General features: G+C 36.5%; 1 protein-coding gene across 5 annotated transcripts in view; it reads left to right on the top strand.

Annotated features, from left to right (window-relative positions):
• The window catches only part of ACACA (acetyl-CoA carboxylase alpha), a 279,134-nt gene that overhangs the window by 82,677 nt on the left and 182,884 nt on the right, over positions 1-13,573 (top strand). For all 5 annotated transcript variants that reach the window (XM_029929349.1, XM_029929353.1, XM_029929351.1 and 2 more), the window contains 6 exons: positions 3,778-3,910; positions 5,557-5,695; positions 8,449-8,558; positions 9,327-9,408; positions 10,616-10,714; positions 11,950-12,056. In XM_029929349.1, the coding sequence (XP_029785209.1) occupies positions 3,778-3,910; positions 5,557-5,695; positions 8,449-8,558; positions 9,327-9,408; positions 10,616-10,714; positions 11,950-12,056 (670 nt within the window). The remainder of the gene's footprint in view (positions 1-3,777; positions 3,911-5,556; positions 5,696-8,448; positions 8,559-9,326; positions 9,409-10,615; positions 10,715-11,949; positions 12,057-13,573) is intronic.

Below are 13,573 nucleotides of genomic sequence, written 5' to 3' on the forward strand. Positions count from 1 at the left end.
TATATATATATATATATAATTTAAAAAATGTTTTTGGACACATGGTGGCTCAGTTGGTTAAGTGTCCAACTCTTGATATTGGTTTATGTCATGAACCCAGGGTCATGGGATTGAGCCCCACATCAGGCTCTGCTTTGAGTATGGAGCCTGCTGGGGATTCTTCCTCTCTTCCCCTCTGCTTCTCCCCTGCTCTGTCTCTCTCTAAAATTAAAAAAAAAATGATTTTTATGTATATAAAATCATTTTTATGTAACATTGTTTTACTGTTTATGGATACATATAAAATAATCATATATGTATGTATATATATATATATATAAACAGAACACACACATATATATTTTGTTTCTCTGTGGGCAAATATAACAGGTGATCTGTCCACTGTTTTCATGGAGGCCTCTCTCCGGGAGCAGTCTGTCCTCTGATTTGAATAGTCGTCTAGGGAATTCCTTTCTCTTCTGTATTGGTTCTTCTGTTTCTTTCTTCCCTTTGTTCCCTTCTTTTAGGGAGACAGCATTCTCTGATAGCTTCCTGAGAAAAGATAGATGAGAAGTATAGATTTTGAGATCTATTCTGTCTTTGTACTTAATCCCCTTTTTTCAGCATGGTGCCTCACTCCAGAATGTGGCTATATGAAGGATCCCATTATTAAAAGTAAGACACAGTTTTGTTTTTCTCCCCTCTTTGATGATAAATGATTCTCAGAACTCACTCAACCATTGATAAAATCTTAGGACCAATCATTTCTCCTCTTTAATTTTATCAATAAAGACTTTGCTTCCTTTCTTGCTAATACTCAGATAGCCCCTTACTGATTCTAAGTTATAACTTACCTGTTCATTTGCTCTGTCCCTAAATAACTGACAGCTGATCTCTGAGGAGTGTGTTTGTATTTAAGTTTGGGTGTATAGAATTATATAACATAATCCTTCATGGCATACTCACTGGTCCATTTATAGCCTCCTATTATTTGTTTATTTGGTTAGTTACTGCATTATTTTGAAAAATAATGTAAAAAGAACTCAAAAACCCACCATCTAAAACAAAGGTAGGTCCTTGGCCATCACCTCTATATAGCTATATGGTCTCTTCTGCTTAGTACTTCTCCCTGCCTTCCCCACCCAGATGATCATTTTCCTTAATCACATGTTCATAACATTCTTCCATCCTCCTGTTTACATAGTTTTATTGTATCTATATGTGTCTCTAAAATCTCTCTCTAATATATGTATATATTTTAGTTGTTTTAACTTCATGAGATGTTTTAAAATTGATAATCATGTAATCTTTATAAAATATTTTTGGAGTTCTGGATACTTGACTGAGATTTCCTGTTATTTCTAATACTATGCAGAATCTTTCATATTTTCTATGTAAATGATTCTATCACTCACAAATAATGATAGTAATCCTAATGCCTCTAATTATTATTTTTTATTTTATTGTGCTTGCTAGGGAATCTAATCCATTTATGGATTTTCTAAAATTAAACCATCCTTCCCTACCTGGGACAAACTGAACTTGGTTATGGAGTAACTTGTTTTACTAATATTTTGCTCATCCTTGCACTAATACTTTACTATTTAGAATATTTTATTTAGGAATTTGCATTTGTAGTCATGAATACAATGGACCTGGACTTTTCCCTTAATAAGTGACATATTTGTCTGGTTTTGGTATTAGTGTTACTCTAGCTGAGGAGTTTTACTTCTTTTCTTATTGTTTGGAAGTTTGGTAGGCTACTGCCCTTCAAGGTTTGAGAGAACTTTTATTATTATTTTTTTATTTCTTAAAGATTCTTTTTTTTTTCATTGCTGAGCACTTACTATTTTTTAAAAATGTTTTTTTTGTTTATTTATTTATTTATTTATTTATTTATTTATTTAGAGAGAGCGTACACAAGCATGAACAGGGGAGGGGCAGAGAAAGAGGGCGAGAGAGAATCCCAAACAGGCTCCATACTAATGCAGAGCCCAAAGCGGGGTTTAGTCTCACTGCCGTGAGATCATGACCTGAGATGAAATCCAAGAGTCAGACACTTAACTGACTGAGTCACCCAGGTCCCCAAGAACTTGTTTTTTAAAACTGTCTGGACCTGGGTTTTTTTGTTTTTTTGTTTTTGTGGGAAGATTTTAATCATACCTTTTATTTTGAAAAGAAATTACTGTAGCATTGAGGATAGAGTATACAGGAGAAAAGAAGTACAGGTGGGAATAAGAAAAGAGCTGTCCATTAAATGTGTATGTAAGGGCTTAGTTATAGCCATTATCTCATTTAACTTCCAAAACATCTTTTCAAAGAGGGTCTATCAGTCAAAGTCCAGAAAGAGGGGAAAAAGAAACTGCTTTAGGTATTATAAACCAGTGGGCTTTCACTAGTGAGAACTGGTAGTAAGTTGGGCATTTTCTGCAGTACCAAAATTAATACTTGCAGGAAGCAGCTACCACTCTTAAGGCGGGGAAAACAAAAAGGAAGAACTAGGGTTACCAGAATATAGGAGCTTGATGGGAGGCCTGTTACGGCTGATGCTTGCCCTCTGAGAATAAATAAGCTTTGAGTAGCTGGTGCTCAGAGCAGGTGAAGGCCTAGACTGACAGGTACGTGATTGATAGGCCCAGGCAGCACAGTCCAAAGGGTGAGTGAGCGTGGCAAGGCTGGTATTCTGCCAAGGAGCCACAGCCTATTGCTACTGCTACTGCTGAGGGATACAAAGAGGCTCCCACCAGGAAAATTGAAAGATGCTAGAGGCTGGAATTTACTCTCTGTTACTGTGGACCAATGATGATAAAAGCTGCAAAATAAAATCAAAATCCCTATTCTTACCATTCTGCTTTCCCATTGGCAGAACCGATTAGGTTTGTAGAGTCTTAGAGCAGAACATAAAAGAGTGAGCTTGGAGCTGAGACACAGTAGGTAAATACCAGAACAGTGTATACTGTGTGTCTTTTGCAAAGAGAAAAAGGAAGCTGAGTAAGGTTAAATTATTTACTTAAGATCATTGGAGATATTAAGTAGACAGATCTGGTTTTAAACCCAGCCCTATGCTTTTCCAGTACCATGTTTCATCTATTCTTGAAAAACTGATTGTTAGAGGCACCATTATTGTATGTACCACTGAGAAAAAAAATACTGCCAATTAACTAAAGCACACCATCAGTTATACACATCAATTTCAGATCTTTTTTAAAGTTTTTTTAAAGGAAGTATGCCTTAAAATTGATGAAATATGATATATTATTATGCTGCCTTGTGAAGTAGTGAAGTATTTGGTTTTGAAGTTGTTGATTTTGAAATGCCTCTGGAATACACAAGTGAAACGCTTAGTAGGCGGTTAAAAGTGTACATTTCATAAGAAAAACGGAGGCTAGAGATACAGAGGTGAAGGTCATCTGTATTCCAGAATCATGATTTAATGACAGCCTTGCTGTTTTCTTAGCTTTCCCAGTCTCTCTGAGTTTGTTATCTCTACCATCTCATTTCAGTCTGAGCTTTTTGCCTATTGCTTTGTGATGACATCCATTGGTAAACCTTAATATTATCTTTTATTATTCAAGGATACTTATTTTTTTCTTTAATTTTCACAAGCAAATATCTTTTTTCCCCTTCCTGTCTTCTATTCAAAAAGTGTGTGACCTGTCAGCATACAGTCTTTACAAGGATGCAGTTGGAAATGCTGTATTACAAGTATAGTAGTGAAAAGCAGACCCCCAGGGGAGATATATGGTGTGAAGAAATCCCATCTAAATAAAGACTTCCATGCTTTCTCTGTTTTTATAGGTCCAGCATGTCTGGCTTGCATCTAGTAAAGCAAGGTCGAGACCGAAAGAAAATAGACTCACAACGGGATTTCACTGTAGCTTCTCCAGCAGAATTTGTTACTCGTTTTGGGGGGAATAAAGTGATTGAGAAGGTAAGATATAACTTGCTGAATTATTTTTTTTTCAAAAGCGCATGAGATTCAATGCCTAGACATGTCTAGATTGCTCAAAACTGACATTTAGTTTTCAGAAACTGACTGCCTTTTTCTGCCTTTATAGCATCCTGTTAATTTCACTATTTCCTGTATAGTTACCACTGAGGTAATTTAGGCATAGCTAATTAAAAGATGAAGTGGTCAGAAAGTACTTCTTATTTTTATTTTCTTTTTAATTTTAATGTTTATTTTTGAGAGAGCAATAGCGAGTGCACACAAGTGGGGGAGGGGCAGAGAGAGAGGTAAACACAGAATCCTAGGCAGGCTCCACGCTCCGAGCTGTCAGCACAGAGCCCAGTGTGGGGTTTGAACCTACGAACCGCGAGATCACGACCTGAGCCGAAGTTGGATGCTCAGTCACTTAAGCGTCCGACTTCGGCTCAGGTCATGATCTTATGGTTCATGGGTTCGAGCCCCGCGTTGGGCTCTATGCTGACAGCTAGCTCTGAGCCTGGAACCTATCTTCAGATTCTGTGTCTCCCTCTCTCTGACCCTCCCCGTTCATACTCTCTCTCTCTCTCTCTCTCTAAAATAAATAAAAACAATTAAAAAATTAAAAAATAAAATAAAAGAACCTGCAGTTTTATGGGTTTGGGCTTCACAGATCTGAGAGGGTATGGGAAATTGATTGTCTTGTGGGTTGGTGGTGAAGAGATACTATGTCATGTTGGGTTGAACAGCTTGATACGCTGTGATCTAATGGCTTCTACTGGGTATTTGAGATGTTTAGAGGGAATATGCCATATGAAATACTTAAAAAGATTATAAATATTTTGAAATGTTGTAAGTAATTCTGTGCCCCTTTTACCTAAACCATGTCCGAACTGAGAGGATGACTTGGTTGAAATAGCTTGCAGTGATTAAAAGATTAAAGGATGGGGGCCTGTATTCCTACTCCTAAAAGTTTTACTCCAGTGGTATCCTTCTGTTAGTCTTCTGATAAAGATAGTATATACCCTAGCCTGTATCACCCTGGGGCAGTGGTTGAAAGACAGGTCAGGAGGTGAAAGGTTTGTTTCATGTGGAAGTCTCAGGATCGTTGATTCTTCTACTCTTCTTCTCGTGACCATTCTTTGTAAGGTAATCTCTACACTTCTAAGGCATTTGTGGTTTAGCATTTTGGAGAGAGGTAGCGGTTGGTGCCACAGTTCTTACAGATGTGCAGAACTCTGTGCCTTGTTTTACTACAACAGAGAATAGTGAATGACACTACACTGTTTAGTTTTCCTCCATTCCTTAATAAATACATCACCCCTCTGAAGTTTGTCTTCTGTTCCCTGGTAACAGGTATGGTAGGATAATTCACAAACTCACAAGATTTGAAAAATTATGATCTTCTCCTTCAAGAAATGAAATAAAAAAGCTGGCATATATTAAAGTATTTGCTTGGCTAACATTTTAAAGTATTCTTTGATCATGTGGGAGCTGGTTCCTAACTGCCTAGACTAGCAATACAAACTCTTTGTTGAAAATCTTGCTCTTTAGAGAAAGATAGGTTTACAGAGGTGGTCTCATTTCTTTTTGTCCACCATTGCCTGCCTTTTCTACTTCTCTCTCCAATTCCTGTCCCACCACTCTCCCAGGTTCTTATTGCCAACAATGGCATTGCAGCAGTGAAATGCATGCGGTCCATCCGTCGGTGGTCTTATGAGATGTTTCGAAATGAACGTGCAATCCGATTTGTTGTTATGGTCACACCTGAAGACCTGAAAGCCAATGCAGGTGAGTGATTAGCATTGGGAAAGCATCACCCTTGAGCATAAAGCGTTGAAGAGCAAAGTCTTTAGGAGAACGTTAACTTAGGGGGATTCCCAGACCCAAGGATTTCTTTTTTAAAAAGTGTCAATAGTAGGCGTATATAAGTGATTGTACTATATCTAACCTTAACACTGATTCCTATGTTCTACGTAAAAATAAGTAGAAATTTAAGCAGTGTTGATTGGGGTTTTTAAGTGTATGCCCTTACAGTGTCAAGTATTTGCTAATCTACATACTTCAGCATGTGTAAGTGGAAAGATTTGGAAAGAAATGCTATTTTCCTTATGAGCAAAGCTCATCTTAGGGAATTTTAGAGAATTTTAGGGTTAAGATTCTTTTTTACCCTCCTCCTGAGGGATCCAAGTAGGTTTCATTCTGCAAGCTCTTCTGCATATTCTCTCCACTCAGATTGTCCTCCATCTGAGAGTTGTAGATAAAGACTGTTGGTATAGTTGAGAAGATATGGCTGGTCTTTCCTCTCTTTTTATCACTAAAGTATAATCTCCAAGGTACACTACTCACAGATAACATTAGCTCTTTCAAGAGCTGTCTTTTAAAACCTGTTGGTGTTTATGTTCTTTCTCTATTGAGACAATGATGTTAACTATTCCTAAGGAGTAGGGATTATTATGTTCTCTTATTTAGAAATAGATAACATACCAGGTTATTGGAAAGCGTATGTTATTATGTGAAATCATTTAGTTTGACCCTTTAACATCTCTGAGCCACAATTTTTGTTATCTATAAAAGAAAGATCGTAATATCTAATTCACTGTGTGGTTATAAAGATGAACTTGTCTATAATAAATGTAAAACTACCTTGCATGATTTCTTTTTCCCCGTCTATTTCTATCTGGTGATCCTATTAATTCATTTATTCCTTTACTCAATGAACATGGAGATCTATAGTTGAAAAATGTGATCTTGCTCTAGGAAACAAATAATTTCAGTACAGTGAGAGAAGTACTATAATAGAAATATGCACAGGGTACTGCAGGAACACAGAGTTGAGGCATCTTAACTATGTTTTTGGTGGTGGCGTTAAGAGAAAGCTCTCTGAAAGAAGGTGTGCCTAGTCAAAAATGAGTAAGCAGTTAGTAGGATGTTCCAGGCAGAGTTTCCAGGCAGAAAGAACAGTATATGCAAATGTATGAAGGCGTGACACAGTGGTTTGGTGGAAACTACAGATGTACTTGTTAAAGTACAAGATGTGATTTAATATTTCTCAAAGAAGGACTTGATTTTCATCCTCAGGAGCATAGACTATCTTTTTAGGGATGTGTGTGTGTGTGTGTGTGTGTGTGTGTGTGTGTGTGTCTGTGTTGGACATTAAAGGATTGGTAGTTTAAATGGATTAGTTGTTGTTTTTAACAATTTAAAAGTAGAAGAGTATAATGAATCCCATCCTATTTACCTATCATCTAACATTAACAATTAGCAATTCATGACCAATCTTGTATATGTTCATCAATAAGTTAGTAGTTAAGTGAATCATGGATTATTGTTACATTGTGGAATGGTAGGCATCCATTGAAATATCAGGTCTATGTTAAGTGCATATAAAATATTAAATGTATATTAAATATATCTACGTCACATATGGGAAGATACCCACAGTATATTGTTAAATTGGTTAACAATTGATGGTTTCTAGTATATCAGAGCATGAACTGCTTATCTTTGAGACAATGGGTGATTTTGACTCTTAAATAGTATTATTCCATCCTGACATATTATAATTTTAAAAAATAATTAACATGCTTTCCCTTTTATAGTCAAAGAACAATAAACCTGTTTTTATTTTGAACAAACTATAGGTTTTTGTATCTTACTTTGGATGGAGTTTTTTTTTTTTTTTGGATGGAGTTTTTTTTAGAAAGACGTGAAACCTTTAAAAATTAAGATAGAAGGAATGTTCATAAATATGGTGGTGATGGACCTTGAGCAAGTTATTTGACTGTTCCAAGCCAATGTCCTGTAAATTAGGTGCCAATAATACCTATCACATACAGGATTTCTGAGTATTAAATAATATATATAAACTGCTTAAAATAGTTACTGCACATTGTAGCTGCTCTACTGTTATGGCCAGAATAGGAAGAGAGAGACATCAGGTGACAAATTTGAAAGGGAATACTGAGCAAAAAAGACGTAAGGAGGGAAAGAAGTTATCTTTTACAAGTGTCTTTCAAATACCTATTATCACCAACATTTCAGATAAACTCTTTTCAGGCCCTTGGTACATGCTTGTAACTAACCTTTCCTGTCTAGCCAGTCTGCAAACTCTTCAGGCTCTGCCTCTTTCCTGATTTGTCACAGCTCAACATCAGGAAAAAGGCTTTCTCAGAGCACAGTGCAAGTTGAAGATAAAGGGTGTCAGGGCTAAAACTTTTTATCAGAATAAATAATTGTACAGAGGTCTCTAAGTGACACACCAGCCTTGAGAGACCTTAAAGACCCTTCAAAAATGTTATGTAGGGCAATGTTTGAGAACGGTTGTTTAAGTGGAAAAACTTCCTGAATACCTGATTCACTTGTTAACACCTGTGACTAAACAAAGTCAGAGCCTCTAACTAAATGGTCCTGGGACTTACCCTATTAATACAGTTTATCCAGTCATTAACTGTGATGGTGTATGTTTTTTATGTAGTTTTGCTCTGCTGTTCTATTTCTGGAAATAAAGCATGTGTTCTCTATTAAATTGCTTGCATTTTCAGAATACATTAAGATGGCAGATCACTATGTGCCGGTGCCAGGAGGACCAAACAACAACAACTATGCAAATGTGGAATTAATTCTTGATATTGCTAAAAGGATCCCAGTACAAGTAAGAGATGCTAGTGTGTCCTTTAAACGAAATTTAGACACAGGGGCTATTGAGAGAAAAACTTTAAATTTTATATAAAGCATCTTCATTGAAAATTGATAAAGCTTTTTAATGAGGAGTATAACAGATGGGGAAAAGAAGGAAAAAATGAATGAGCCAAAAATAAACATAATACAAACAGAAGGTTTGTAAGGATCTTTCAGAGATTACTTATTCTATTTCTTCAGACTATCTCAAGTAAGTGAAAGTTCCTGTTTCCAATGGAATATTTTTAGCTTAGAATACAGTAGTATAGAAATAGATTCTTTCTTCCCTATTTTATTATGTTGGGAAGTTTAGGGTAAATGTCCAGAGAGGAGAAAAGTAGAGATTTATATGTCAGTATAACCACTAGATATAAATGTGGAGTTGGGTGGCCAAAGTAATTAAAACTGTGAAAGAAAACTGGTATTTATAGAAAAGGCTCTGTAGAATCTAGGTGAAAGGTTTTGAATTGAGTTTCCTAAAGAGCAACAAGACTAGCTGGTTCTTAATATCAGCCTCAACTTGATTTTGACCTCTTCACAGAGGTTTTGACACAATGAACTGCTTATTCTTGTTCTGTAAAAAGTTTGCCAAGAATCAAGTATGGAAGCTGAATTAAGCATTAGACTGCTCTGAAGCTATTGTACCTCATGGTGTGGGGCCAGTCTTGGTAGAGAGTAATACAGTTTATAATGTTACTTTAGTGTGAATTTTAAGAAAGAATCATATTATTTTCCTTTATAGGCAGTGTGGGCTGGCTGGGGTCATGCTTCTGAGAATCCCAAGCTCCCAGAACTTCTTTTGAAAAATGGCATCGCCTTCATGGGTAAGCCTTTCTAACATATTCTTCCTGTCTTTCTGGTTCTCTCTGTCAGTTTTGCCTATATTCCAGTTTATATTCTGCTTTTCTTCTGTTTAACATGCACTGGGCTCCTGTTTTTCATCAATCAGTGACTCTTAGAGTAAAACCCTCATTTCTTTTTCTTTTTTTCCTCTTCCTCATTTTTAAAAAATATAATTTATTGTCAAGTTAGCTAACATACATTGTATACAGTGTCCTCTTGGCCTCAGGAGTAGATTCCCATGATTCATCGCTTACATACATCACCCAGTGCTCATCCCAACAAGAGCCCTCCTCACTGCCCATTTTCCCCTCTCCCCCGCAGTCAATTCTCAGTTTGTACTCTGTATTTAACCATCTCTTATGGTTTGCCTCCCTCTCTCTTTGAAACTATTTTTCTCCCTTTCCTTCCCCCATAGTCTTCTGTTAAGTTTCTCAAAGTCCACATATGTCTTTCTCATTTCTTATACCCTACTTACCTTTTTTCACATCTTGATTGTCTTTTCTGTCCTCAGGTTCTTTTCCATGAGATACGGAGGAGGCTCTGATTTCTAAAACACTGGCCTTCTAAAACTTTGCATTAACCTTAAGAAAATATGTAGAGAAAGGACCTCTATTTTAGGTAGCAGAGATCATTGAATATTAGGATACCCTAGGACTGTGCCCTTAAATATGAATCAGCACCTTCACATTTAAGCATATAGGTTATATTCCTATAAGTGAGAGCTGTTTCTTCTGACTTTTCTGCTCTCCTTTATCAGAGATAAATCTTCTAAAGAGATTAATCTTTATTAAAGATAAATCTTCCTTTTGGGTTTTCCTAAGACCAATGAGGGCATATTTTAGACTTAAACCCCAAACATTATAGTCCTTTATTTTAAGATTGCTTTAAAAAAAAGGACTTTGATAATCTTGTCAAGTTGGATCACCAATGATGATAAAATCAGAGATTTGTTAGGAACTTAATTCAGTATACATGCTGAACTCTGTGTTCTAAAAGTTTACTACATTAAGTTCTATCTATAAAGGGTACAAAGATGAGTCATAACACAGTAATCCCCATAATCAAGTTCACGATCTCTGTGATATAGGGGGGACAAGACAAATACAAAAATAATTCTATAGAAGATGAAACCGATGTGATAAAAATGAGGCCAAAATGTTACAATCAGCGTTCTTTTCTTATTTTTAGGTCCTCCAAGCCAGGCCATGTGGGCTTTGGGGGATAAGATTGCATCTTCCATAGTGGCTCAAACTGCTGGTATTCCAACTCTTCCCTGGAGTGGCAGTGGTAAGAAAGTATTTCTTGTTTGTATTTTGAAGTGCAGAATAGTTCAGTAGGATGTTTGGGACTGTGGCTTGGGTCTTAGGTTATTTAAAATGTTATCTAGATTCCTTAGGATAAGAAATAGAATCCAGGTTGATTTATGGTATCATATCTGCTGGATTAATTAATACAACTGTGATTTTGTCATGTTAGGAATAGAAATTTTGTACCAGTTACACAGATGCTAAACTGTGATTTAAGTGATCTTGAGATTTAATTTGAATTTGAGGAAACTCTGGGAAAACTCATATGGTTCTGTAGATTTGGATCTACTCTGGGCAAGCTAGAATCTTCAGCAGCGATGGACTTAGGCAGAATTAGGTCTTTTAACCTGCCTGGCAGGCAACCTGGATCACTAAGAAAAACCTAAAACCCAAATGTTCGCCTACTATCATTTTCTTCATGTCAGCCTACCATCTGTTGGTGATTTATTTTGGCTGTTTGATTCAAACTGTCATTTGCCGTTGATGCAGAAAGTGAGGGCAGTAGTCAACCTTTCTTTTCAGGGATACAGAAGAATAAAATTTTTCTTAAAATGATTTATATGCAATAAATCCCTTTAAGAGTACCATGTGAATCATTATGAGTAATAATAATATAAATTTGCTTAGTACTCAAGCACAGGGAGCAAACTAAAACATTTTTCAAATGGGAACGACCATTGTCTTGAGACCGAACAGATTTGAACTCTTGTTACTCTGGCTCTCCAGGGTGCTTGCAATATCCTCTCCAGACCTGCTGGGTCAAACAGTTTAAAATAAAAGGTTGAATTTGTTCTTGTTTGAATGGAGAGGCTATAGCATTCCCTTTGTGGCTGAGTACAGGGACATTCAGGGAGCTTGGAATCATGACTCTGCTGAGGCCGATAAAACCGCCATTTCCATTTCCAAGGGCTCATAAAGATTGAATTATTTCCCAGACCTCTGGCCCTGGAGCAGGCCTGAACATACAAATTGAAGGTGTTTTGCCTGCTGAGTTGCTGTGAGAAGTCTGACATGCTTTTTTTTTTCTTTTTTTTTTGGTCTTGTATGTCCTTGCATTTTTATAAATTTACTCCCTATTAGCTTTTTAGACATCCTTTTTTCTCACATATTCTTAATTTTGGATAAATATGAGAACATTTTAAAGAAAGAATAGCAGAAAATTGACAAGAACAGAACCTTTTAAAGCAGCTTTTAAGTCACTATTATCTATTTCAGGTCTTCGTGTGGACTGGCAGGAAAATGATTTTTCAAAACGTATCTTAAATGTTCCCCAGGAATTATATCAAAAAGGTTATGTGAAGGATGTGGATGATGGACTGAAGGTAGGTTACTAACTCTAGGGAGTGATGTCTTTCAACTGACCAATTGTAGACACAAACTGTAATTTGAAACCTGGTTCATGATATGCACCCATGATGTCATTGGGATTGTAAGACCAAGAGATTATATATAGAGTAAGGAAGTGACCTAGGTTTAACAAAAATACTTAAATTTGTTGTGAAGCAAGCCCACACCTGGACAGAACATTTCTTAGGTGACTAAATCAGAGCTTTGTGGAAGTATTGATTCTCCACCATACCACATGTCAGTGGGGGGAGGGGGCAATAAACAACACACATTTCCACCTGCTTAAATTTCAGAACCAAGAAGCCAGGCTGATAGAGAAATGTCAGCTTTATTACAAATAGAGATGTTGGTGAAATGGCTTAAGTGTTTAGCAACAATCAGATTTGTAAACTGAACGTCAGAGGTAGACATGCTTACTCACTGGGTACTGGTGGTACTGAATAACCACAGATGTTCCTCTCCAGAGATAGAGCTTTTGCCATTCAGCTTCTTGTATCACTGAGACCTGACAAGGAGTATATGCTCTGTGCAGTGGTCTGATCCCAAAGGCGAAGAGGCTGAGCTGTGCATACTCAGTTTACCTCCTTCCAAACTGACCAATCACATAATTCATTCTTTTTCCTTTGGGGAGGGGTGAGGGAGCCAAGAGAGGCTGAAAATGTCTAATTACAGTCCATCCTTATGGAAACATGAACCCAGGCAAAAGGAGATCCTTTCTCCAACATTGTCTTCTCTTTCTTTTATAAATTCTCTTCAGTTTGTTACCCCGTTCACTTTTTAAATAGTTGGAAGTGTCAGTTACGCTTCCAAGTAGATGATGAACGAGGCTATTTTAGAAAAACACACTATTTGGATTTAAATTGTATGCTATAAATTCAAGAAGAATACTGAATGCTCAACTAATTTTCCTCTTTTTTTGGCTTTTGATGTTAAAATGTCTTATAATCTCCTTAATAAGAAAAATTAATTTTCTAATTTTGTTGCCAGCCTCGTACTATATTGCTGTAATTTGCAAAAGTAGAAGCCCTTTGTAAAGAACTACCTATTTTGCTTATCAATTGAAATTCCTTTTTTTCCTGGTCATAATTTTATTAACTTTTTAAGTTTATTTATTTTGAGAGAGAGAGAGCATGAGGAGGGCAGAGCAGAGGGAGAGGGAGAGAATTCCAAGCAAGCTCTGTGCTGACAGCAACACAGAGTTCGAACCCATTAACTTCAGCTGAACTCAAGAGTCGGACATTTAACCAACTGAGCCATGTAGGTGCCTCTCCTTGTCTTAATTTTAAACATAAAAATTTCTGTTAGAAAATTTGGAAGGCCAGAAAAGAGATGATGATAAACCCATTCTCTTTCTCGCTCTCTCTCAGATAAATAAAACCTAAAAATATATTTTGGTATCTTGTTTTTTTTTTTATCTTTTACAAAAAGTTAAGTGAGAAAATAATTTCTAAATACATGAGAGTTCTGATTTGTTGAATCTTTTATGTTGTCA

The sequence above is a fragment of the Suricata suricatta genome, chromosome 17, assembly GCF_006229205.1.
Source record: "Suricata suricatta isolate VVHF042 chromosome 17, meerkat_22Aug2017_6uvM2_HiC, whole genome shotgun sequence".
NCBI lineage: Eukaryota > Metazoa > Chordata > Mammalia > Carnivora > Herpestidae > Suricata > Suricata suricatta.